At 42.4% G+C, this 27164-nt stretch overlaps 1 protein-coding gene across 12 annotated transcripts in view; it reads right to left on the bottom strand.

Moving 5' to 3' along the window:
- The window catches only part of caska (calcium/calmodulin-dependent serine protein kinase a), a 783320-nt gene that overhangs the window by 645985 nt on the left and 110171 nt on the right, over nucleotides 1-27164 (bottom strand). For all 12 annotated transcript variants that reach the window (XM_072513849.1, XM_072513855.1, XM_072513858.1 and 9 more), the window contains exon 2: nucleotides 15544-15656. In XM_072513849.1, coding sequence (XP_072369950.1) covers nucleotides 15544-15656 — 113 coding nt within the window. The remainder of the gene's footprint in view (nucleotides 1-15543; nucleotides 15657-27164) is intronic.

Genomic DNA, 27164 nt, shown 5'->3' with positions numbered 1-27164 from the left:
TATAGGCGCTGTTGTGCTTTCTTGGTGGTAGCGTCGACGTGGGTGGACCAGGACAGATTTTTGGAGATGTGCACCCCTAGGAATTTGAAACTGCTAACCATCTCCACCTCGACCCCGTTGATGCTTACAGGGGTGTACAGTACTTTGCTTCCTGAAGTCAATGACCAGCTCTTTAGTTTTGCTGGCATTGAGGGAGAGATTGTTGTCGCTACACCATTCCACTAGGTTCTCTATCTCCCGCCTGTATTCTGACTCGTCGTTATTCGAGATCTGTCCCACTATGGTCGTATCGTCAGCAAACTTGTAGATGGAGTTGGAACCAAATTTTGCCACGCAGTCGTGTGTGTACAGGGAGTAGAGTAGGGGGCTAAGTACGCAGCCTTGCGGGGCCCCGGTGTTGAGGACTATTGTGGAGGAGGTGTTGTTGTTCATTCTTACTGATTGTGGTCTGTTAGTCAGAAAATCGAGGATCCAGTTGCAGAGTGGGGAGCCAAGTCCTAGGTTTTGTGCAAGACCTAGTGGCATGAGATCTGCATGTTCACATAAAGTGCTGTATGATGGTAACTAGTGTGATAAGGTTAAGAAAGTACATGTAATGTTATTGTTAGGGTTTCAGTTTAAAAGTTTAAATATTATTTTCTTTTCTTTTGTTTTAATAAAGTTTGTCTATAAAATAACCAGGCCATATGTCTTATATTATCACGCCTGGAATGAATCTATCTTTCCGAACTTAAGAAATCTTAAAGAAATTATGGCTTTGGTTCAGTCGCTTAGCCACTGTTGAGGGCTGACCAGGCATCTGTAAAGCAAGGCCCAATGCTCCAGAAATAAACCCGTCCCTCCTTCACCATCTCTCTAGCCAGACATTCGGCTGTTCTAGTCTCGTAGTCCTGATCTTGCGAGCACTGGCACTGGGAGCAATTCTGAAATTACTCCCTTTGTTACTGCTTCTTCATTTATTTCATAACTCCCTAAATACCAGGGTTTTTCAAACTGTGGGTCACGGGCGGGTGTTGGGAGGATCGTGGAACAATCGGTCACGGCTTTCCCAATCGTGGGAGAAGCGCCCAATGGCCGCAACCAGCTTTTAAATTGCGAATGCTGGCTGCAACCGGCTTTTAAATAGAATGATGCAGTCTTCTGGCCAGAAGCAGCAGCAGAGAGCAAGTCACGTGAAGAACTGAAGATGGATCATTTTAAACAAAAAGAAAAAACTGAAATCGGGAACAAAGCAGCGTAAAGATGATTTGAGGTATGCGTTTGTTCATTTTGCCAATGCACATCAGGATGCAAAGCCCATGTGTGTTATATGCAGGGAGGTACTGGCAAATATAAGTTTAAAACCCTCAAAATTTCAACGGCATTTAAGACTAAGCATGGTGAGTTAGAGGACAAACCTCTTGATTTTTATCAAATGTTGCAGCGAGAACTTAAATCGTCATCTGAAGTCCTTAGCAGAAATAAATCTTTGAATGACAAAGCAAGTGAGATCATGAGGACCAAGCAGGCTCATCCGTCGCACTAAAAGTTGGCAAAAAAGGTGGGTCATGAAGGCAGGCCGGCAGGGGTTGTGAAGGCAGGCAGGCTGGTAAAAGTGGGTTCAGTGAAAATAATTTAAAAATACGCTGCCCTAAACTCTGTTTGCAGGACCTCTTCCCACTTTTTACCTCTGTCACTGGTACCGAAATGGACCACAACGTCTTCTGGCTGCTCGGTGTCCCTCTTCGGAATGTTCTGCAGCTGCTGAGTGACATGCCACTTGTGCCACAGATCGGCTCTTGCTGCATTCCTGCATTCCCCAGTGAAACTATCTCCTCCAGCAGTATTTAAATGGAAAATGGAGGGCGGAGAACCCATGGGGGCTCCTGCACCACATGACTAAGCTTTTACTCTGTCGTCGGATGGTCACCCATTTCCTTTCTGTCCGTGCACGTTTTACCTGCGGTGTGACGTGATGTCTATGATAATCTCAGCCTTGCACATGTTCTGCAGTAATTGCAGCTGTAGCTCCAGTTCCAAACTACAGGTTCGAGTAGCTGCAGCTGGAGTCACTTCCTAAATACATGGTTGCCTTATATATAAAGTGGAAGTGTCCATGACTTCCCACACAGCACAGGAGGAGCATTCCACATGACTGAGCTGTCCTGCCATGACACCCTTAAATTACTCCCTTTGCTTTTGCTTCCTCTAGCTTAAAGAGTATTAAATATATATCAGAGGCTTTACATTTTATAACACTACTTAATCTAAGCTAAAGACCAATTTTTACTTTAATAGAGCGGACAGTAGAAATACTCATCAGTCCTACTTACCAATGTTGCCTGCCGCCGAAGAATCTATGTTTCCCCTCATGTTATTTTATTTGTGTTAGAGCAATAAACTGCAGTTCATTTGTTTTGGCAGAAATGTTTCTCAAGCAACAGTATATTCCAAGATGCTGCATTTCCTGTTTTTATTTCCAGTTTCCAAAATGTGCAGTATTTTATCTCTACTTTTGCATATTAATTTGGTGCTTTCAAATCCTTCTATTTCCATCTGCTTCCACAGATTCTACCCAATACTTCATCTACTCTTGGGAGTTGTCTTCCAATGTTTGCAGCCATCCCTCCATCACATCTTTGAATTACAATTAATTGCTTTCAGTCTTTATTTTCATCATTTAAGACTCGTCCAGGGATTGTCTCCCTCCACCAACAGACTTTCTGTCCGTCTGAGGAACATAGCTTCCAGACTCACAGCTCATCTTCGCAATCAAAGGTTATGAGGATAAAGCAGGATTAGTATATTGAGTTGAATGATCAGCCATGATCGTGATAAATGGCGGAGCAGGCTCGAAAGACCAAAAGGCTTCCTCCTGCTCCTATCTTTTATGTATCTATGCAATCTCATCCAAACCTGCAACTTCCCGAGGCCTTGAACTCTGTTCCACTGGCTCCGACTGCATTTGCACCCCCACTTCCTTTACCCAACCTTCAGCACTCTAGGCCCCTATGTTTGGAACTCCGCCCTCTAAACCCATCATCTTTTCCTTGACCTCCTTTAAGGACCCTCTATAAAACTCACTCCTTTAACCAAGCTACTGTGTACCATTTATAATATTGTCTACTTTGACTCAGCATCCATTTTTTGATCATGCCTCTTATGAAACACCTTGGGGGGGTTTAAAAAAAGACATTATACAAATGCAGGGAAATACTATTATCGTAATAAATAACAGTACATTTAACTCTGGTAAAGTTTCACTGCAAAAATTGGTTTTAAAGTCTGAGCTACAGAATTTAGTTCAACTTGTTTGTTTTGAGAAATAAAAATTTAGTTCATTTTACATTTTAATTAAATTCTCTAGTGAAGGTGAGCTACTCTGAACAGAGGAATACAAGATGTGGAGATGCCGGCGTTGGACTGGGGTGAGCACAGTAAGAAGTCTTACAACACCAGGTTAAAGTCCAACAGGTTTGTTTCGATGTCACTAGCTTTCGGAGCGCTGCTCCTTCCTCAGGTGAATGAAGAGGTATGTTCCAGAAACACATATATAGACAAATTCAAAGATGCCAAACAATGCTTGGAATGCGACCATTAGCAGGTGATTAAATCATTACAGATCCAGAGATGAGGTGACCCCAGGTTAAAGAGGTGTGAATTGCATCAGGCCAGGACAGTTGGTAGGATTTTGCAGGCCAGATGGTGGGGGATGAATGTAATGCGACATGAATCCCAGGTCCCGGTTGAGGCCGCACTCATGTGTGCGGAACTTGGCTATAAGTTTCTGCTCGGCGATTCTGCGTTGTCGCGGGTCCTGAAGGCCGCCTTGGAGAACGCTTACCCGGAGATCAGAGGCTGAATGCCCTTGACTGCTGAAGTGTTCCCCGACTGGAAGGGAACATTCCTGCCTGGTGATTGTTGTGCGATGTCCGTTCATTCGTTGTCGCAGCGTCTGCATGGTCTCGCCAATGTACCACGCTTCGGGACATCCTTTCCTGCAGCGTATGAGGTAGACAACGTTGGCCGAGTCACACGAGTATGTACCACGTACCTGGTGGGTGGTGTTCTCACGTGTAATAGTGGTATCCATGTCGATGATCTGGCACGTCTTGCAGAGATTGCCATGGCAGGGTTGTGTGGTGTCGTGGTCACTGTTCTGAAGACTGGGTAATTTGCTGCAAACAATGGTTCGTTTGAGGTTGCGCGATTGTTTGAAGGCAAGTAGTGGGGGTGTGGGGATGACCTTGGCAAGATGTTCATCGTCATCAATGATGTGTTGAAGGCTGTGAAGAAGATGACATAGTTTCTCCGCTCCGGGGAAGTACTGGACGACGAAGGGTATTCTGTCGGTTGTGTCCCATGTTTGTCTTCTGAGGAGGTCGGTGCAGTTTTTCGCTGTGGCGCGTTGGAACTGTCGATCGATGAGTCGAGTGCCATATCCCGTTCGTACAAGGGCATCTTTCAACGTCTGTAGATGGCTGTTACGCTCCTCCTCGTCTGAGCAGATCCTGTGTATACGGAGTGCTTGTCCATAGGGGATGGCTTCTTTAATGTGTTTAGGGTGGAAGCTGGAGAAGTGGAGCATCATCAGGTTATCCGTGGGTTTGCGGTAAAGTGAAGTGCTGAGGTGACCGTCCTTGATGGAGACGAGTGTGTCCAAGAATGTAACTGATTTTGGAGAGTAGTCCATGGTAAGTCTGATGGTTGGATGGAACTTATTAATGTCATTGTGTAGTCGTTTCAGTGATTCTTCGCCGTGGATCCAAAGGAAAAAAATGTCATCGATGTATCTGGTGTATAACGTCGGTTGAAGGTCCTGCGCGGTGAGTAGGTCCTGTTCAAACTTGTGCATAAAGATGTTGGCGTATTGGGGTGCAAATTTGGTCCCCATGGCTGTTCAGTGCGTCTGGATGAAGAACTTGTTGTCGAAGGTGAAGACGTTGTGATCCAGAACGAAGCGGATGAGTTGCAGAATTGCGTCTGGAGATTGGCAGTTGTCGGTGTTGAGTACTGAGGCTGTTGCAGCAATGCCGTCGTCATGGGGGATGCTGGTGTAGAGTGCCGAGACGTCCATTGTGACGAGGAATGTTCCTGGTTCAACTGGTCCATGGGTGCTGAGTTTCTGTAGGAAGTCCGTCGTGTCGCGACAGAAGCTGGGCGTACCTTGTACGATGGGTTTCAAGATGCCCTCGATGTAGCCGGAAAGGTTCTCACACAAGGTCCCATTGCCTGAAACGATAGGGCGGCCTGGTGTGTTGGCCTTATGTATTTTCGGGAGGCAGTAGAGATCTCCAATGCGGGGAGTACGTGGGATGAGAGAACGTAGGATGCTCTGAAGATCTGGATCCAAGGTCTTGATCAGTCTGTTAAGTTGGCGGATGTGTTCCTTCGTCGGATCTGTGGGTAACTGTCTGTAGCAGCCTCAGTACTCAACACCGACAACTGCCAATCTCCAGACGCAATTCTGCAACTCATCCGCTTCATTCTGGATCACAACGTCTTCACCTTCGACAACAAGTTCTTCATCCAGACGCACGGAACAGCCATGGGGACCAAATTCGCACCCCAATACGCCAACATCTTCATGCACCAGTTTGAACAGGACCTACTCACCGTGCAGGACCTTCAACCGACGTTATACACCAGATACATCGATGACATTTCTTTCCTTTGGACCACCGGCGAAGAATCACTGAAACGACTACACGATGACATTAATAAGTTCCATCCAACCATCAGACTCACCATGGACTACTCTCCAAAATCAGTTGCATTCTTGGACACATTCGTCTCCATCAAGGACGGTCACCTCAGCACTTCGCTTTACCGCAAACCCACGGATAACCTGATGATGCTCCACTTCTCCAGCTTCCACCCTAAACACATTAAAGAAGCCATCCCCTATGGACAAGTGCTCCGTATACACAGGATCTGCTCAGACGAGGAGGAGCGTAACAGCCATCTACAGACGTTGAAAGATGCCCTTGTACGAACGGGATATGGCACTCGACTCATTGATCGACAGTTCCAACGCGCCACAGCGAAAAACCGCACCGACCTCCTCAGAAGACAAGCATGGGACACAACCGACAGAATACCCTTCATCGTCCAGTACTTCCCTGGAGCGGAGAAACTACGTCATCTTCTTCACAGCCTTCAACACGTCATTGATGACGATGAACATCTTGCCAAGGTCATCCCCACACCCCCACTACTTGCCTTCAAACAATCGCGCAACCTCAAACGAACCATTGTTTGCAGCAAATTACCCAGTCTTCAGAACAGTGACCACGACACCACAAAACCCTGCCATGGCAATCTCTGCAAGACGTGCCAGATCATCGACATGGATACCACTATTACACGTGAGAACACCACCCACCAGGTACGTGGTACATACTCGTGCGACTCGGCCAACGTTGTCTACCTTATACGCTGCAGGAAAGGATGTCCCGAAGCGTGGTACATTGGCGAGACCATGCAGACGCTGCGACAACGAATGAACGGACATCGCGCAACAATCACCAGGCAGGAATGTTCCCTTCCAGTCGGGGAACACTTCAGCAGTCAAGGGCATTCAGCCTCTGATCTCCGGGTAAGCGTTCTCCAAGGCGGCCTTCAGGACGCGTGACAACGCAGAATCGCCGAGCAGAAATTTATAGCCAAGTTCCGCACACATGAGTGCGGCCTCAACCGGGACCTGGGATTCATGTCGCATTACATTCATCCCCCACCATCTGGCCTGCGAAATCCTACCAACTGTCCTGGCTTGATGCAATTCACACCTCTTTAACCTGGGGTCACCTCATCTCTGGATCTGTAAAGATTTAATCACCTGCTAATGGTCGCATTCCAAGCATTGTTTGGCATCTTTGAATTTGTCTATATATGTGTTTCTGGAACATACCTGTTCATTCACCTGAGGAAGGAGCAGCGCTCCGAAAGCTAGTGACATCGAAACAAACCTGTTGGACTTTAACCTGGTGTTGTAAGACTTCTTACAGAGGAATACAAGAAATGGGTGTAGGCCAATCAGCCCCTCGAGCCAGATCTAGAATTCGATAAGATCATGTCCTCTGATTGTGAACTCAATTTCACCCTTCTGTCCATCCCCCCATTACTCTCGACTTCCTGGTCAACCAAAAATGTGTCTAACTCAGCCATGAGTTAACTCAATGACCCAGCCTCCACCGTTCTGGGGAACAGCATTTAACTTGAGAAATTCTCCTCATCGCAGTCTTGAATGGGGCCTCCTATTTTTTTTTTTAAAGTGTCCCCTTGTTCTAGACTCACCCACAAGGGAAACACCCTGTCAAGTTCCATCAGGATCTTTTGTTTCAATGAGATCACCTCTCATTCTTCGCAACCTGTCCAATCAAGATAGGCACGGTGGCACAGTGGTTAGTACTGCTGCCTCACACCACCAAGGACCCGGATTCAATTCCAGCCTTGAGTGCCTGTGTGGAGTTTGCAAGTTCTCCCACTGTCTGCGTGTGTTTCCTCCGGGTACACCAGTTTCTTCTCATAGTCCAAAGATGTGCAGGTTAGGTGGGATAGGGTGACAAATGAGCCTAGGTAGGGTGCGCTGAGGGCCGTTGCAGACTCGATGGGCCAAATGGCCCCCGTCTGCACTGTGGGGATTCTGTTGAACTTTTCCTTGCAAGATAAGCTTTTCATCTCAAGAATCAGTCAAGGGAACCTTTCTCTGTATTGCTTCAAATGCAATATAGTAAGACTTAAAACTAACTAAGGTTTGTACAGCTGCAGCAATACGTCCTTACTTTTACAATTGATTCTTTTTGCTTTTAATGGCAACATTCTATTTCCCTTTCTAATCACACGCTGCATCTGTATATTAACGTTTTGAGATTCTGACAGGAAAAATAGAAAATATTATCTAAATGGGGAAATTAAAGAATGAAGCGGACAGGTTCACCTTTTACCATATCATACTCCAGTGTCAACTTTTTGCCGACTCACAACCTATCTACATTTCTTCGTAGACTCTTTATGCCCTCCAGACAACTTACTTTCCTACCTATGTTTCATCAGTAAACTTAGCTGCCATACAATTTCTCCCTTCATTCAAGTCATTGATATAGATTGTAAACAGCTACTGTCGCAGCACTGATCCCCATTGATAGTTTGTCCCCAAAAAATTCCATTTATCCCTACTCTCTGCTTCCTGTTAGCTAACTTAGCCTCAATCCATGTTTACATGATTATCCCGTACACCATGACCTCTTACTTTGTATAGCAATTTTCAATAAGGCACCTTATCGTATATCTTTTGGAAATCCGAGTTCACTAGAGTTGTAGCATTTTCCCTATTTAACTTATACATTTATATAAAAATGTGGGTTCAGGGGGCCAGTTGTTGCACCACCCTTGTGGTGACATGTTGATAAAACATAGAATTATATTTGCTCTTTGTCAAATAAGGTGAAGAGTAACCCGTGTTTTATTCTGCTTTTTTGAACTTAAACAAAGCTGTTTGCAACATCAATTAAAGGAATGCATGGCTCCATGAACTTTTCCAGTTAAATTGTAAAATCTTAATGGGGACCCATAGCTTCATTCATTCTTAAAGTAATTTAAACTACACTGCAGATATTAATGAGTCTTTGAACACTTGATATGCATTTCAGTAGGAATTTTAAGAAGCTTAACATTACCATTAAACTTGAACAAGAGCATAAATAACCTATTTAAATGTATCAAAATTTACATTCAACTTTATTTTACAATCATTGCATTATGAAGCTCAGTGGGAACTTCATTTTCTTGTCTTTGTGCATGCACAATATCCATAAATTCATATTATGATAATTGCAGTACTCTCCCACCAATCTTAGATTCAGTTTTAGCAATTCTGACCAGACTCCACAAGTTTTATAACCTCCTGCTTATTTCCACAGTAGATAATCTTCCTCCCCCGGTCTCATCCCCAGTTTGAGAAATAAACCTTATCCACACTGCCTGGCCTATGCTGAGATCTGGAAAACCTATCTCTGTCTGAGTGACTCACTGTGACAGTCCTGAAGTTTTTTTTGTTGTGATGTGTTCACAGATTAAACAAAGTCTAATGTTCTGCCTATTTAATCAAGTGGCAAAAATCTAGAAAATGGTCACGGAAACTTCAATACCAGCAAGAAAGACGAGGTTGCTGGTCACATCTTAGCTATATTAGAATCAACTACCTTGGCCTGGCTGCAGTCAATTGGTGCGATGGGCACTTGTTTATTGATTACAGACACAAAAACTAAGTTGTCGTTTTATTTCTTTAAGATCACAACAATCCATCCTAGTGGAATAGCCTACACGTGCCTACGGGATGGGAATGATTATCTTCCCAGTGATCTTTGTGGAGTACGAGAGCAGGGGATCTCTATTATCCTCTGTTTAAAAGGTCGGCCAGTAAGGTACCAACAGCACAGGGGCCCAGTAGGGATCTACTGGGCTGTGTAAATATTGTGTATAAATAAAACTAAGTTTCTTTCTTTCTTTTTTTTTAAACTCGGAGTGGACTCCCCGTGTTCCTATTAAAAACTAGCTTATTTTCTCCCCACACACACTCCCTTAAGTCATCAATGAAACAGAAAGCTAACTGCTTTTTAGTTTTGATTGAAAAAATAAGTGTACGGTTTTAAAAGAGAACTTCTGTCCAACCCAGAAATCAGAAAGAGACAGTTGGCATGAAGCTACAAAACGAGAACGGATAAAGAACAGACTTTCAATATTCATGTTGCTGAAGCAACTTAGACATATAGGAAGGGATGAGTTCATGCAGTGATCCGAACACAAAAATGGGAAGTTAAACCATAAATATCTCCAGAAAGGTGATAGGGGGCTGGACTCTCCGCCAGCGGGATGCTCCGTTTTGCCGGCAGCCCAGGGGTTTCCCGGCGGCGTGGGGCTGTCCCACAATGGGAAACCCCATTGACCAGCCGGCGTAACGGATCATCCCGCCGGTGGGGTAAAACGGAAATGTGGCACGGCGGGACGGAGAATCCAGCCCAGGGAACTGGAACGCGCTGTCTCCGAGGTGGATGAAAAGAAGAAAAATTTCAAAAGGAAATTGGATGGGAACTTGAGTTAAATAAAATTTTAAATAATAATCTTTATTATCTCAAGTAAGCTTACATTAACACTGCAATGAAGCTACTGTGAAAAGCCCCTCGTCGCGACATTCCGGCTCCTGTTCGGGTACAGAGAGAGAATTCAGAATGTTCAAATTACCCAACAGCACGTCTTTCAGGACTTGTGGGAGGAACCAGATACGGAGAACCCGGAGGAAACCCACGCAGACAAGGGGAGAACGTGCAGACGCCACACAGACAGTGACCCAAGCCGGGAATCGAACCTGGGGCCCTGGAGCTGTGAATCAACAGTGCTAATCACCATGCTACCGTGCTGCAGGGCTACAAGGAGCTGGCATGGCCTACTTTTATACCTTAATGACAATGACTATGTATGGCAAACATGCTAAATCTGATGCTGGCGGTTGTTCAATCATGGATCCTCAGTGTACTCAAGGGCAGCAGGATAGCATTCAGGAGCTGAATCTATTTTCATTCAGGAAACACAGATTTAGAAGAGATGTGACGTTCTTAAAATGATGAAGGCAATAACTTTTTTCCAGTTGAATAAATATTTTAAATTAATAATGGGGGGACTCCTGGAGGTATGATTGTAAAAGATTTAAGGCAATAGTCAAGTTATATGTTTAATCTGCAAGTCAAAACCCTTTGGAACAGTTTACTGAAGTATTTGACAAGTACAGATTTCCTGCAGCTGGGCAAGTTCTCGAGTTAGCATAGAGAGGTTGTGATATTGGAAAGCAGCGAGGCTCACCAGTTGCCTCAGACTTCTATGAAATTGTTTGATTGCCTTTATGAATATTTGTTTAATTGGACTCCTAGACGAAGATTAAATGTCTAAATTGCCCGTCTATGGTGTATGAGGATGCACATCCAGATGGGCTGGATTGGATGGATACTATTAACACAAGTGTTGAGGACTTCAATACTGTCCTTTACCTCAATTGTAAAATATTAGGAGCACAACAATAAATTTTCACTCAATGGAAATCTGTAGTCCTTAAATACAGTATTATGCACCAGCCTTTATTTTTTTATACCACCAAAATGGAAACCATTTGTACAAAAATGTAATACCGCTGTTTAAGGGAGGGAGGCAGAAGATGGGAAATTTTAGGCCGGTTACCCTCACTTCGGTCATTGGTAAGATTTTAGAGTCCGTTATTAAAGATGAGACTGTGGAGTGCTGGGAGCGCATGATAAAATAAGACTGAGTCAGCACGGCTTCGTCAAGGGGAGGTCATGTCTGACAAATCAGTTAGAGTTCTTTGAGGACGTAACAAGGAAGTTAGAGAAAGGAGAACCAGTAGACGCAATTTAATTTAGATTTCCAGAAGGCCTTTGACAAGGTGTCGTATAGGAGGCTGTTAAATAAGTTAAGAGCCCATGGTGTTACGGGTACGGTACTGGCATGGATAGAGGATTGGCTGACTGGCAGAGAGTGGGGATAAAGGAGTATTTTTCAGGATGGCAGCCGGTGACTAGTGGTGTGCCTCAGGGGTCGGTGCTGGGACCACAATGTTTTCAGAATATACATTAATGATCTAGAAGAAGGAACTGAGGGCACGTTGCTAAGTTTGAAAATTATACAAAGATATGCAGAGGGCAGATAGTATTCAGGAGGCAGGGGGCTGCAGAAGGACTTGGACAGGTTAGGAGTGTGGGCAAAGAAGTGGAAGATGGAATACAATCTGGAAAAGTGTGAGGTCATGCACTTTGGACTATTTTCTAAATGTGGAAATGCTTAGGAAATCAGAAGCACAAAAGGACTTAGGAGTCCTTGGTCAAAATTCTCTTAAGGTTAACATGCAGGTTGGGGCGGCATGGTGGCGCAGTGGTTAGAATTGCTGCCTACAGCTCTGAGGACCCAGGTTCAATATCGACCCCGGGTCACTGTGTGTGGAGTTTGCACATTCTCCCCGTGTCTGCGTGGGTCTCACCCCGACAACCCAAAGATGTACAAGTTAGGTGGATGGCCATGTTAAATTTTCCCTTAATTGGAAAAAAAATAATTGGGTACTCGAAAAAAAAAATTAAAATACAAACGCAGGGATGTACTTCTGAGGCTGAATAAGGCTCTGGTCAGACCTGATTTGGAGTATTGAGAGTAGATTTGGGCCCGGTATTTAAGGAAAGATATGCTGGCCTTGGAAAGGGTCCAGAGGAGGTTCACAAGAACGATCCCTGGAATGAAGAGCTTGCCTGTCATATGAGGAGCAGTTGCGGACTCTTGGTCTGTATTCGGAGTTCAGTATGATGAGGGGGGGGGGACCTTATTGAAACTTACAGGATACTGCGAAGCTCGGATACTCGAGTGGACGTGGAGAGGATGGTTTCACTTGTAGGAAAAACTAGAACCAGACGGCACAACCTCAGACTGAAGGGACAGTCCTTTGAAACAGATAAGGAGGAATTTCTTCAATAAAAGGGTGGTGAAACTTTGGAACTCTTTGCGCAGAAGGCTATGCAGGCCAAATCACTGACTGTCTTTAAACCAGAGATAGACAGGCTCTTGATTAATGAGAGGTGCAGGGGTTATGTGGAGAAGGCAGGAGAATGGGGATGAGAAAAATATTAACCATGATTGAACAACGGAGCAGACTCGATGGGCTGAGTGACCTAATTCTGCTTCTATGTCTTATGATCTTATAAAATAAGTAGGGAGGAAATCAAAAAGGAATAAGAGAACGAAAAGACAGTGTGGGAATATAAGGTAATCTATTAACTACAAACAGTGGTGAGCCTGTGGAATTAATTACCACAGGAAGTAGTTGATGCTAAAACTTTGAATATATTCAAGAGGCTAGATGTAGCACTTAGGGAGAATGGGATCAAAGGCTACGGGGAGAAAGCAGGGTTAGGCTATTGAGTTGGATGATCAGCCATGATAGTGATGAATGCAGGAGCAGGCTCGAAGGGCCAAAAGGCCTCCTCTTGCTCCTATCTTCTATATATCTATGTAAAAGGGTATTCAAAACAAGAGTGAAACAGAGTAAGAATGTAAAAGGTGTTGTATTTGATAGAGGGCATGTAAAAAGGTACTTTAAAAAAAAAAACCTTTAGTTTTCATTAAAGAGGAGCTTATTTCTAGCAGTATTTATAGTAGCAAAGGAGGAATTAGTTATTCATTCAGGGGGTGTGCACATTGCTGGCTAGGCCAGCATTTCATGCTCATCCCTCGCTACAATTGAGTAATGGCAAGATGCCTTCTTAAAACATGGCAGCCCATGTGGTGTAGGGACTCCCCCAGTGCTGCTAGGAAGGGAGTTGCAGGATTTTGAGCCAGTGACAGTGAAGGATCGGTGATATATTTCCAAGTCAGGATGGTGCACGGTTTGTAGGGGAACTTCCAGGTGTGTTCCCATGCTTGTCCTTCTTGATAATAGTTGTGGGTTTGGAATGTGCTGTCTAAGGAGACTTGGTGAGTTCCTGCAGTGCATCTTGTGTAAAAGTCCTTACTGTTTATTTATTTTGTTCCCATTTTTTTATTTTAGTTTATTATTTTGATCGGTGGACCCAGAATCAGAGATGTGTCTTTAAGCAGAAGACCCAAAGTTGAAACAGCCTGCTTGCCAGGACACTGTGTTCCCATGTTTTGTAATTTGGAATGAAGAAGTCAGACTCTTTGGCACCGAGTGGATCTTAGGAACCAGCTTTGGAGGGAGTCTGCTCAATCAGTTAACTGGCAACCAGTGACTTGACCAGGGACAGTGTTCTGCCTGACATCGGTCAGTGATTGGTTCTGGCGGGATGCTTTCTGAGAGAACTTAGTGGAAGTGTTCGACCTTGGAAGTGAAAGGAACTCTCTCTCTCTCTCCCCCTGCTTGCTGAAGTGAAAGAACTGCTTTTGTTCTGAAAGCAGAGTGTGCCCGGCACATCCTTTGCTATAAACCTGAAATGATGTGGAGTCTGCAGAGAAAGTAGAAAATCTTGCCAGAGAAAACCATATCAAGCCTAGAAAGAAGAAGTACCAAAATAAAAGCCTTAACTTCAGAAAGACATTGACAGGAAGTCATCCCAGAGCAAAGGTCCTTTTTATTTATATTTTCTTTTGCTTTCCACCACCTTTTCCCCTCTGTGTTGTTTGTTTGTGTGTGTGTGTGTGTGTGCGACGAGTCAGGAAGAGGGGGGGGGTTCGGAAAGGGGTAGTAAATAGTCAATTACATTTTCTGTCAATTAATACTGTACATAATAAAAGTTAACTTGTGCGTTAAAGTTACAAACCTGGTAACTGTAGTTTATTGGGCTCAACCAAGGACCTCGGGTGTTTTAAATAAAATTTCACTTGCGTTGCGACTCTGGGTCAAGTGGGGCTGGAGTTAGCAGCGTACTAGCCCAGGGTGTTGTGACACTTGTAAATGGCACATACTGCTGCCATCATGCGTCGGGTGAGGAAGTAAATGTTTGTGGATAGAGTGTCAAACAAGCGAGCTGCTTTGTCCTGGATGGTATCGAGCTTCTGGAGTGTTGTTGGAGTTGCACTCATCTACACAAGGAGAGTTTCCATCACATTCCTGACTTGTGCCTTGTAGATGAGGGTCAGACTTTGGGGAGCAAGGAGGTGAATTGCTCACTGCAGGACTCCTAGCCTCTAATATTTATATGCCTAGTCCAGTTCATTCACCACTCCCCAGGATGTTGATGGTATTGAATGGCAAGAGGTGATGGTTAGATACATTTTTGTTGGAGATGGTCATTGCCTAGCACTTGTGTGGCATGAATGTCATGACAGTGAAGTAACACAAGGGCACTTAAACTCATTTAGGAGTTTTGATGTTGACTTTCCTGGGAGAAGCTCATCCAGGATTGCTGCAACAAAATAAAAATAAAAATGGTGTGGCCTCCTTTGAAATCATATAATAATCTTTATTAGTGTCACAGTAGGCTTGCATTAACACTGCAATGAAGTTACTGTGAAAATCCCCTCGTCACCACACTCCGGCACCTGTTCGAGTACACGGAGGGAGAATTCAGAATGTCCAATTCACCTAAATTCACCCAATTTCAGGCCATGTGGGAAGAAACTGGAGCACCCGGAGGAAAACCATGCAGACATGGGGAGAACGTGCAGATTCCGCACAGTGACCCAAGCCGGGAATTGAATCAGGGTCCCTGGCGCTCTGAAGCAACAGTGTTAACCACTGTGCCATTGTGCAGTCCATCAGAAGCAAGAGAAAAAACAGAAGGAAAGGAACCAGCAACTCTTCCAAGGTCTTGAGGTGTCCTGCCCAAATTGCAGAAGAACCTTCCAGGTATAGATCAGTCTTAGCAATCACCTAAGAATTTTCCGTACCAAACATCCAGATGAATATGGTCATCTTCTCCTCAAAGGATGAACAAGACACTCAGAGTCAAAAATAGTTAAAGCAGGGGAGTTGAAATATAGTTTTCATATTATGTTTTTCAAAACATTAAGTTGCAACTAAAACCATTCATGTTATAAAATAACAAGTTCCCATACCTTCTGTACTCAGGCCAGGACTGGAGGTGAATTTGGCCACATCTACAATCTTCACAGCAAACTGCTGTCCGGTTTCTCTGTTGATACATCGACGCACAACACTGAATGGACCCCTGAAGTTCAAAGACACAAGTTTAAAAAAGTTATTACATACCCTGTATTTTTGATGTTCTAAATCATATGCAGATTTTCAATACTGTAGTTCAGCAAACCAGTGTTTAAGACCAAAGCAAAATGGATGAGACCTACAGAAAATCTCATTTAATAATTATACTTTCCATAGGATTTTTCAGAAGCTTTTTAAAATCTAATTGGCACTATATTTTCACACTACTTTAATCAGCAGTTAAACAAGTAATTTTTCCCAGTTAAGAACAGTTTTTCTCCTTTATTAAACTAACAATTTACTTCACACTTCATTAACACTGACAAAAGTAAATAGTGTGTCAACCAATTGCTGTCATCAACATTTGCTAGTTATGAAACAACAGGTTCTCAACTTGCACACATTTCATCAGGAGCTACCGTTACACATTAGTTGATTTGATATGCAATGATACTCTCAATAACCTCAAACACCGATGATCCTGAATAATCCTATCTGCAGCTATAAGGCAATGTAGATATTCCAACTACAGAAACATCTGAAATAAATTTCAAAAGTACAAGTCACAGCTTTAATGTAAATCAATTCTCTGAATTTTTCATTTATTTGGCAGGGTAAGCATCATCCTGACATTTCACTCACTGTACAAGTTTGTGAGACTTTGCGTTAATCAACTCACTTGTCAAATGGTATGTTCATTCTTCAGAATATACAAGTGACAAATGAGATTTACATAATCTACACTATTATGTATTTTGATATTATTAGCTGTAAATGTAAATTTCCCCGAAAATTACATCTAGCTCTATAGAAGAGCAATCCTGTCAATTCAACAATAAAAGTAATATCCAGATATTACATTTAATAAAGAAAGGAACATTTGCATTCAAGCAAGACATTTAAGTAATTTAGTAGTAAAGGGGTGTGCATTCCAATCAAATTACATGGATTCAAACTAGTATTGATTTCCATCATTTGCACTAAGATTTAATGGATTACATAAGTCTATTTGGGTTGGAGACCATTCAAATCATCAATGAAAACTTAAAATCTTAAGATTTTTAAAAAGTTTTTTTTTTTTTAAAAAAGGAATTCATGCATGAGGGACAAAGTGACAGCAAGTCTGGTTCATGTTCATGAATGTAACATAGTTCCAAATGAAAACACTTAAAATAGCCACAAAAACCTACAGCTGAACTGCAAGGACAATTCCACTAATTATCTGGACTTCAGCAGGTCTTGATCCGAAGCACATTATCTAATCAAACTGGAATGAACTAATTAATGTATATAATTTTAGATTGATATATAATTTTAGAGTGAAATACTAATGAGAATTTAATTCCTTGTCAAAAATGTAAATGCAATATTTTCCATAAGAAGCTACCTTATAAAGTCAAACAGGATAGAAGGCTTGGTCCATCATGCCAGCCCTGGTTCTTTGAAAGAAATAGCTCCATAGCCCTGCCTTTTTCTTTTCATATATTTATCTAATTCCCTTTTGAAGGTTCAATTGAATCTGTTGCCATCACCCTTTCAAACAATGCATTCCAGGTCATTACCCACTGTGCAAACAAACATTCGCTTTATCTCCCCTCTTATTCTTTTGTTAAATATCCCAGTCCTCTATTACCAGTTATCACCACATCCACCACCCACCCCAGTGGAAGTAGCTTCTGTAACAAGACATTTTCTACTGCATGCACAGTGTAAAATTAAACATGCCACTGCAGATATTTAACACCATTACTATGGTTAAATAAATGGCCACCACAGCACGGTGGCGCAGTGGGTTAGCCCTGCTGCCTCACGGCACCAAGGTCCCAGGTTCGATCCCAGCTCTGGGTCACTGTCCGTGTGGAGTTTGCACATTCTCCCCGTGTTTGCGTAGGTTTCACCCCCACAACCCAAAAGATGTGCAGGCTAGGTGGATTGGTCACGGATTGGACACTTTAGGAACTTTCAAGCAATTATTGGATAGACATGTGGAGTGCACTAGAATGATTGGGAGTAGGTTGATTTGATCTTAGTTTCAGACTAGTTCGGCACAACATCGTGGGCCGAAGGGCCTATACTGTGCTGTGTTCTGTGTTCTATGTTTAAAAATAAATGGCCACCATAGGAATCATACCTTCAGGTGGGTTTACAAATTTCTATATCTGTTGATTTGTGGTGATTATCCCTTTTAGGGCAACATAGCAAAGTGTCACCTGGCTTGAGGGACCAACTGAGACGGAAAGTGGGTAATCACCCTCGGGAGCAGAGTCCTCTCTTAAGCAGGAGGCATATAGGGGAATAGGTGTAGCCGTGTGGCTGTTGTACAGTTCTTCTTGTTAATAAACTTTTGTATTTCTGATGAAGTCTGTGAAAGTGCATTATTGCATCTGGCAACAAGGATAAATTAACGAAACAGTTTCTCTGGCCCGACACCTGAGAGTACCCTGTTTTAATCAAAGTCTTAATAAAAACAGCACTCACCAGAATGCCTCCCTTTGGGCAAAGAGACCCATTTGAGATATTGCCAGAACCTGAGTAATATAGAATCAGAACATATGGACAGTTCCAATTGCATGGGCAATGGAGAGAATACAAGACCCCTGGGTCAGAATCCACAAGGGTGAGAAAAATGCAGAAATGTACCTCCACTTACATTGTAGATGAGGAAGTGAGGCGGCCCAAGAGGCTCAGTGCATTGGAGATGCTGAAGTACAGATGGAGAACAAAGCTGAATTGACCAGTACAGTCAAAGGTTTAGAAACATAGGGAGAAACAAAAATCAAGAGAAAATAATCCTGCAAAGCATTGGTGTGGGCTTCACATTTAAAAAAAATAACTTAAAAATGGATGCACAGTTTTTGTTTTAAACAAAGAACACATAGAAAGTAGTGCTGTAAGTTAAAGTTAAAAACAAATTTCCCAAGTGAGCTGTAGCGAGGTGTCCCCAAAGCACGGGAAAATCAAGGAGCTGAAACTGACAAGCTCCCAATGTCAGAGCAGAGCCTGTGAAGGTTCTATGGCTGCAACCACTGCATAATGGGCTTCAATCAAACAAAGAGAAAGTCCTCAACCTTTTTTCAAAAAGTTAGCATGTTTTTTTTTTTTTTAAAACGGCCCGAATGGACCTTAACAGGTCTCAGTGAAATGAACAACAAAAAAACCCGGCGCATTGGAGAGAAAACAAAGGCAAAAAATGGACTCTCCAAAACAGCAAGAGAAAAAAAAACTCCATTTGCTGAAAGGGCTTTTACTTTAGTAAAAGGAGAAGTTTTGAAAGTTAAAAAAGAGAGCAGCCAGGTCCGCGCTAAACCTCCAAAAGCATGGGAAAAAACACAGAGAAAGACGACAGCTGCTGACAGTCAAGTCAAAAATACAGATGGCAGTCTTAAAGTGGCAATGCATTTAAAGTGTTAATACATTTAAAGTGGCAATGCACTTATTGCAGCAACCACGAGGAGGAACAAATGGTTATGGACAGCAAAATTGGAGAAGACACCAGATAGAGGGCAACTCTCAAAAAAGGTCCAAGATCAGCAAAGAAGGAACGAGAGGCCCCAGAAGGGGGCGCAACAAAAGGACCTAGAAGGGGGGGGGAAACAAAAGGCCCCAGAAGGGGGGGGGGGGAAACAAAAGGCCCCAGAAGAGGGGACAACAGAAGGCCCAAGAGGGGGCAACGGAAGGTCCCAGAAGGGGGTAACAGAACGCCCCAGAAGGGGGTAACGTGAGACCCCAGAAGGGGACAACGAGGGGCCCCAGAAGGGGACAACGAGGGGCCCCAGAAGGGGTCAAAGAGAGGCCCCCAGAAGGGGGAGGGGCAACGAAAGGCCACAGAAGGGGGAGGGGCAATGAAAGGCACCAGAAGTGGGGGGCAACAAAAGGTACGAATTTACCTAATGAAGGACAAGAGAAATGCAGAACGGAAACAAGTCTGTCAAAGACAGACCTGACGAACAGTGCAGCCAAAATGTGTTTGGTTGAAGTTAAGAGAAGTAGAAATTAAGGTTCCATTGTGAAATGTATATATCCAGTAACAACACGAAGGATTTCCCTCGTAAGAAAAGCAGAAATTTAAGACTTCAAACTAGGAACTGTTGAACATAAAGAGGAATCGGCAAAAATAATTAGAGCTCTAGAGGAGATATTAAACAATGTGAAATGACTGACAGCAAACTTTGGAAAATAAAAGTTTCAAAAGTTTACAAAATGAAGTCAAGGAGAACTTAATGAGACAATGGAGAATGCGATGACATTAATTAAAAAGCAAATAGAAATAGGAACAAATCCAGTGAGGAATTGAATTCGGAGTGCTGTGGAGCAGATTATTGTACGAAATAACCGTAGTAGACCCAGGTACAGGTCAATTGTTTATCAGTCAACACGTTGTGAGAACACAATCTCAGAGAAGGATCTCTGAGCGGACTCTGCCCGGTTGAGAAATCAAGCAATACTTATACATTGGAGGTAATGTCAGAAGGCACGATTTACATTTTTACAGGGAGGCACAGTAGCACAGTCGTTAGCACAGTTGCTTCACAGCTCCAGGGTGCCAGGTTCGATTCCCGGCTTGAGTCACTGTCTGTGCAGAGTCTGCACGTTCTCCCCGTGTCTGCGTGGGTTTCCTCTGGGTGCTCCGGTTTCCTCCCACAGTCCCAAGATGTGCAGGTTAGGTGGATTGGCCATTCTAAATTGCCCTTAGGTTAGGTGGAGTTACGGGGATAGGGTGGAGGTGTGGGCTTAAGTTTCTTTCCAAGAGCCGGTGCAGACTCGATGGGCCGAGTGGCCTCTTTCTGCACTGTAAATTCTATGATCTATTATCTATGATTTGAACATTGTCGGTGTATGGTTCAGATGTTTACATTAAACAAGTTGCAGGTGTTCACAAGGCAGAGTAAGTATTTTTCACCCTTATCCTTCTATGGCTCCTCTCTAATCCCTTCCTTGTTGCTAATCGGCTCGCCACTATTAGCTGTGTCTGCTACTTTAACAAGTTGCAGACCATAAAAAGTACTGGAAAACAAGTTACTGAATTGTCCTTTGCTACATCAGCATGTTGCAGGGTTTTGTCTTCACCTGGAGTGTGGAATTTTCCTTAATCTTTCTAAAAACACTAGATAAGTTCGAAACACTTTTCTAAGATCCCTTAATGCACAATATTGTTTGCCCTAATATACCGTTATAATTAAACCCTTTCCTCTCTTGCAGGGAGAATAAGAGCTTGAAGAAGGGAAGCTTGGCAATGAGAAATTAATCGAACAGGGAAACAAATTGACAGTAGAATCAGCAATTCAGTCAGAGAAAGAAACAGAGATTACGTGCCAGAACAAAATTGCTGAAATAACCACACTTTTAGAAAAGCACAAGAACCAAATGATAAAAATGGTCAATAAAAACAATGCTGAATTGAAATGCTGTGAAGAAAAGAAACCTCTTCACACAACCCAAATACCAGCATGACTAGTCCTTCACATATGACAGACCATGATTGTGACACTGTCAAGGCATAAGGTTTTGTTGTATCGTGAAGATATGTGCCTGCATTCAGTATATTTAAAAAAAACATTTTAATACATATGAAACTTCAGTAGTGGATCAAATTAGATCCCTGGAATTATGGCCTCTAAGACCGAAACCCTGTCATGCCACATAGAAACGGAGGGACAGATCGTTCGTAAACATATGAACCACTTGAGTAGAGACTCTCCAGCAGTCAGTGTTGCCATTAATAAGTGTTTTTGAACCCGTAAACACCGAAGTACTCGATAGACCTGTTACAGACGTAACTGATGTCTCCGTAGAAGCAAGTAGTGCTGAGCTACCTGTGCCAGAAGAGGTACCTGTTAATGTCGATCCTGTGGAAGCATCTTAAGTCTACAGAATTACGCTGCTCTACAACAGAAAAATCCCTCAAAGACCCAATTTATAATTGTCCAACTCATGCATATGTTCAGTTAGAATTTACGATGAAGTAATTTAGTTATTGAAGATTGTATAAAGGAGTTAAAGGGGCAGGCGATTTTCCCTCTTAAAGGCAACACAGCAGAGTAAAGGTCATTGGTTTGGGGGATAAACCATGACTGAGAGTGGGTAATCACCCCAGGGGGAGTCCTCTCTTCGGCAGGAGACACGTCGGGGATTAGGTGCAGCCTTGAGGACTGCTGTACAATTCTCATTAATAAATATTTTTGCGTTTCTAATGAAATCTCGAATGCACTTTCATAATGTGGAATATCAGCAACTCTTCTGCAAAGCGAAAGAACAGTAGCGTAGTGTACAGTAGCTGATACAGCATGTTGTAATCAGGCAACTGAAACATGGATGTCCGGTTCATAAAATTAGTCTTGCTGAAACAGCATAGAAAGGCTGCCCGATTTATACCAAGTGCAATAGTTAAATATCTTCCACCCACCTAGAAGCTTTTGGGTCCAAGCATCAATTCTCCTTTCCTTCTGACATTAGTAAGTCCTCAACCTGTTGTATTTAACGCATAAAATGAGGCTTTTCCTTCCAAATATAATGGCACTGGTTGGTTGAGTGCTCACTCATTGCAAGCATTTTGATGTTATCTCTGAACTTTGCAATTAATTTTAAAAAATCAACTTTTAAGTTCAGATCTCTTTTTTTAATTGTGGGATGAAAACACAAAGTAGAAATCTGTAGCTAGATTGGGAAGATGAATGGGAACAATTAGGAACATAGGAGTCGGCCATTCAGCCCAATCAAGCCTTCTCTGCCATTCAGTATGATCATGGCGGATCATCCACTGTGTCTTTTTCCCACATTATCTCCACATCCCTTTACATCATTGGCATTCAGAAATTTGTTGATCTCTACTTTAAACATACTCCATCAATTGACCATCAACAGCCCTCCAGGGTAAATAATTCCAAAGATTTACATCCCTCTTAAGTAAAAAAAACAATTCTCATCTCGGTCTGAAGTGGCTTCCTCCTTTATTTTGAAATCGCCCCCTGGAATTAGACTCCCCAACCAGGGGAAACATCTTGTCTGCATCTAGCCTGTCTATCCCTTTAGTATTTTGTAGGTTTTAATGAGATCACCGTTCATTCTTCAAAACTCTGGAGAATACATGCCCAGTTTCCCCAATCTCTGTTCTTTGGACAGCCTAGCCATCTTGAGAACAAGTCTTTGTTGACCTCCCTCCAAATCAAAAATATCTTTCCTTAGGTAAAAGGATCAAAACTGCACACACTACTTCAGGTGCTGCATTGTTACTGAGATTTTAATTACCAACTCATTGACTGGAAGAGAAAAGGAGCAAACGGAGCAAATTAAATGGATTCTGAAATTATGTTTTACCCTTTATGGCAAAATGTTGTTAGACCTAGTTAGGAGTAATGAAATAGGTGACAGGTGACCTAAATGCGAATGACCACCTCAGCCAAAGTGACCATAATATGATATACAAGTAATTGCACTTTGAATGGAGAAAGATGGGTGACGGCAGAAGAGAGGGATTTTGAAAAGATTAGATTCACAAGACAACAAGCAGAAAAAGCCAAAATAACGCTAATGGAACTTAGTATTTTACAGCAGAGGAGAATATAGTTGAGATGTAATGGCAAAGCTATATAAAGTTTGAAGATCAACGCTGTCTGCACCATATAACATTTTGGGCGTCACACGATGAGGCACGTTGAAATAATAAAAGAGGGGTACAATGCAGATTCACGAAGATATTGCTTTACATGACAGGATACAAATATGAAGGAAGACTTGAACAATCTGGTGTGTTTATGTTAAAACAGAGGACAGAGGAGATTAATTCTTCAATCCCGAATATTTTGCTGTACAAATGCTCTTAGTAGCTTTTAAACCCACGTGTTTAATTTTTTTTTATTCATTCAAGGGATGTGGGTTTCACTGGCTAAGCCAGCATTCATTGACCATCCCCAATTGCCCTCAAGGAGCTGGTGGTAAGCTGCCTTCTTGGACTACTGTACTCCATGCGGTGTAGGTACACCCACAGTGCTGTTAAGAAGGGAGCCCCAGGATTTTGACTCAATGACAGTGAAGGAACGGTGCCATATTTCCAAGTCAGGATGATGAGGGGCTTGGAGGGGAACTTGCAAGTGGTGGTGTTCCCAGGTATCTGTTGCTCTTGTCCGCCTAGATGGTAGTGGTCATGGGTTTGGAAAGTTCTGTCTAAGGAGCCTTGGTGAGGTACCGCAGTGCATCATATATTTGGTACACACTGCTGCTACTGTGCAGTGGTGGTGGAGGGAACAAATATTTGTGGATGGGATGCCAATCAAACGGGCTGCTTTGTCCCGGGTGGTGTCACACGTCTCGGGTGTTATTGGAATGGCATTCATCAAGGCAAGGGGAGAGTATTCCACATTCCTGACTTATACCTTGTAGAGACTGTGGGCAGATTGAAAGCCACATCCCTTGAATGAATAAATATATATGGTATCTTTAAAACATATTCATAATAATCTTTATTAGTGTCACAAGTATGCTTACATTAACAATGCAATGAAGTTACTGTGAAAATCCCCTAGTTGCCTGTTCCGGTACACTAAGGGAGAATTCAGAATGCCCAATTCATCTGACAAGCACGTCTTTCGGGACTTATGGCAGGAAACTGAGCACCTGGAGGAAACCCACACAGACACGGGGGGGGGGGGGAACATGCAGATTCCTCACAGACAGTGAATCGAACCTGGGTCCCTGGCGCTGTGAAGAAGCAGTGCTAATCACTATGCTACGGGGGATAGTGTTAGAAACCTGGATATCCTGCACACTTGAAAATATAATTAAATTGCTAAAATGGGTGATGTTGAAAATAGGTTAGGGTTTCGTGATTTAAAATATCAATTGACAAAATATACTTTTGTAAGTGAACAACCCTAAAGTCTTCTAACTGAATCATTGCCCAAGAAAATGTAATTGAAATCGGTGATGGCTGTCACCTTTATATGCTGTTCAAGATACATATAAAACAATAATCACTTTTGGCAGAGGCAATTACTAAAATACAAGTAAATACCTTACTTTAATCAGTTTGCAAATCAAGGAAGTCTAACTATAAATGTACTATGCAGAATAATGAGCAATGTATTCTTATTTTAGCATATTTATACATTTGTAGGGATGTTTCTTAAATTATTTCTGATGCATTGGCTCCTGTAGTTTGGGTCATGTTTATCTGTTGGGGTGATTTCTGCAGATTTTAAAGTTACTGTTCATTACCATTTGCCCATTGCCCAGGTCTCCCTCAATACATACCCATTATGAGAAAGATGTGAAAGTGCAAAAGAAAATGCAGCATAGATTCAATCGGGCATTACTAGGAATGAGGTTGCAGTTTTGAGACGCGAGAGATGATATATTTAAAAGCCAAGAATTTTTCTTTACACAGACTGGATAAAATGTGTATTTTTTGTCACAAATTGTCAACAAAAGAGATTGAAAGGGGATTTGAAAACTGCTTTTAAAATATTAACATATATAGAGACTAAGCAGTAGAGTGGGATTAGACTGTGGAATAATACTATTATAGGATTAAACTACAGACAACACATTTCAAATATTGTACTCAGCGAACAAAACACAAATTATTTTAGGTATGATGTTGATGAGCTTTAACAACAAAAACTACGAAAAAAATTGTAGGTAATTGCTGGACAACTGTGAGGGCTTCACAAAAATTAAACCATATTGATTGTATTAAAAGACACAAAAATGTCATTAGTCCTCACGTGAAACTTCAGCCCTTCCCAAAAGCCTTAGATTGGACTCAATATTTTTGGTCAGTGTGGTGACCACTAGCTGAAGGAAGATCCTTGCATCCAAGCATTTGCAAAGAGCATAATGTCTCAGGATTAGTCAGTGGGATTTAAGTGAACTTAAAATCAATGTTTCTCAGTCTCCAATGAGATCTACTTTGCTGCTCTTAAAAATGAGAGGAAATGTTTAAAGCATTATTCAAATATAATTTATACGGATTTGTTTTCAAAAACAAACAGAATTACATAGAAATTACAACACCAGAGGAACAGGCAGTGCAGCCACAAATATCCTGGGTACAAGCTTCAGTTTGAATCTTGTGCCTGCTCTGTTCACAGATCACAATATTCTCCTCTTTCTTCCAATTACCTACTTAATCCATTCATAAATGTTGACATAGTCCCACTTCAATCAGTAACTCCAGTAAGGCATTGCAACTCATAATCCTAGTTCTAAATCTCTTGCATATATTTTTAGATTCATGTCCTCCCATTCTAGATCATTCACACACTGGAAGCCATCTGTATCTGTAGAGTCTACCATCCCTGTAGAATTTTAAATACCTCTCTCAAATCTGTTTCCATTTTCTTCAAATAAAAATATTGCCTAATTTCAAGCTGCCTAAAAGGATAAGAGTATGCACATACATGGGAACACTTATCTGGAAGTTCCGTGCCACGTCACAAACAGCCCCGAATTGAACATACATCTCTATCTCTTCATTGTTGCTGGGTCAAAATCCTGAACTAAAATCTCTACCCAATAGTTTTGGGAGCATCTGTGTCACGTGGACTGCAGCAGTTCAGGAGTAACCCACCACCATCACCTGCATATTGACTTTTCTACAGATTCAATATTACATCTTGACTTTTATATTTTTTGCATTTGCTGTAACACGAGTATCAATTAGCTGTTTCTGATAGTCTTTAGCAATTAAGATGTACTGAACCTCCAAAATCTCCCTGGTTTTCCACATTAATTTGAGGCAGTGGTTAGCATTGCTGCCTCACAGCTCCAGGGTCCCAGGTTCAATTCCGGCCTCGTGTGACTGTGTGGAGCTTGCACTTTCTCCCCATTTCTGCGTGGGTTTCCTCCGGCTGCTCCGGTTTCCTTTCACAGTCCAAAGATGTGCAGGTTAGGTGGATTGGCCACGCTAAATTGCCCCTTAGTGTCAAAAAGGTTAGGTCGGGTTACTGGATTACAGGGACAGGGTGGAAGCCTCGGCTTAAGTGGGATGCTCTTTCCAAGGGCTGGTGCAGACTCGATGGGCCGAACGGCCTCATTCTGCACTGTAAATTCTATGATTCTATGTTTCAAGAAGAATAGATACTGAGCTGTTCCACCACTTATCTTATGCTCTGCATCTTTTCTCAGGTTTTTTCCGATCACATCTCATTACTTTCCTCCTTCACTGTCACAAAGCTTGCCAAACAACCAAAATGTTTTGTCACAGGTTGCAAGGATTTCTGTCCCCTATCATGCCGCTTGCTTTGAAATTTCAATTAGACGTAATGTTTTCTAGTCTCATCATCAGTTCATCTCGTTGTACACATACAAATCTGTAACTAGAGCTATGAATGATAATGCCAGTCAACTGACCCATAAATAAAATGTATGCTTTTAGCATAATTACAATTCCAGCTAGATTTGCAGAAGTTCTTACCCAATTGGGACTGAAAAGCTAGTAGATAAAATTTGGCCACATTTTGTCTATTTCTGGCCAAAACAAAACTTTTTGGAAGAAAAAAAGTGAGAAATTGATTTGCAC

This window comes from Scyliorhinus torazame, chromosome 8, assembly GCF_047496885.1.
Source record: "Scyliorhinus torazame isolate Kashiwa2021f chromosome 8, sScyTor2.1, whole genome shotgun sequence".
NCBI classification, from domain to species: domain Eukaryota; kingdom Metazoa; phylum Chordata; class Chondrichthyes; order Carcharhiniformes; family Scyliorhinidae; genus Scyliorhinus; species Scyliorhinus torazame.
Note: the sequence above shows the minus strand (reverse complement) of the source record. Positions and strands in the feature narration are given on the sequence as shown.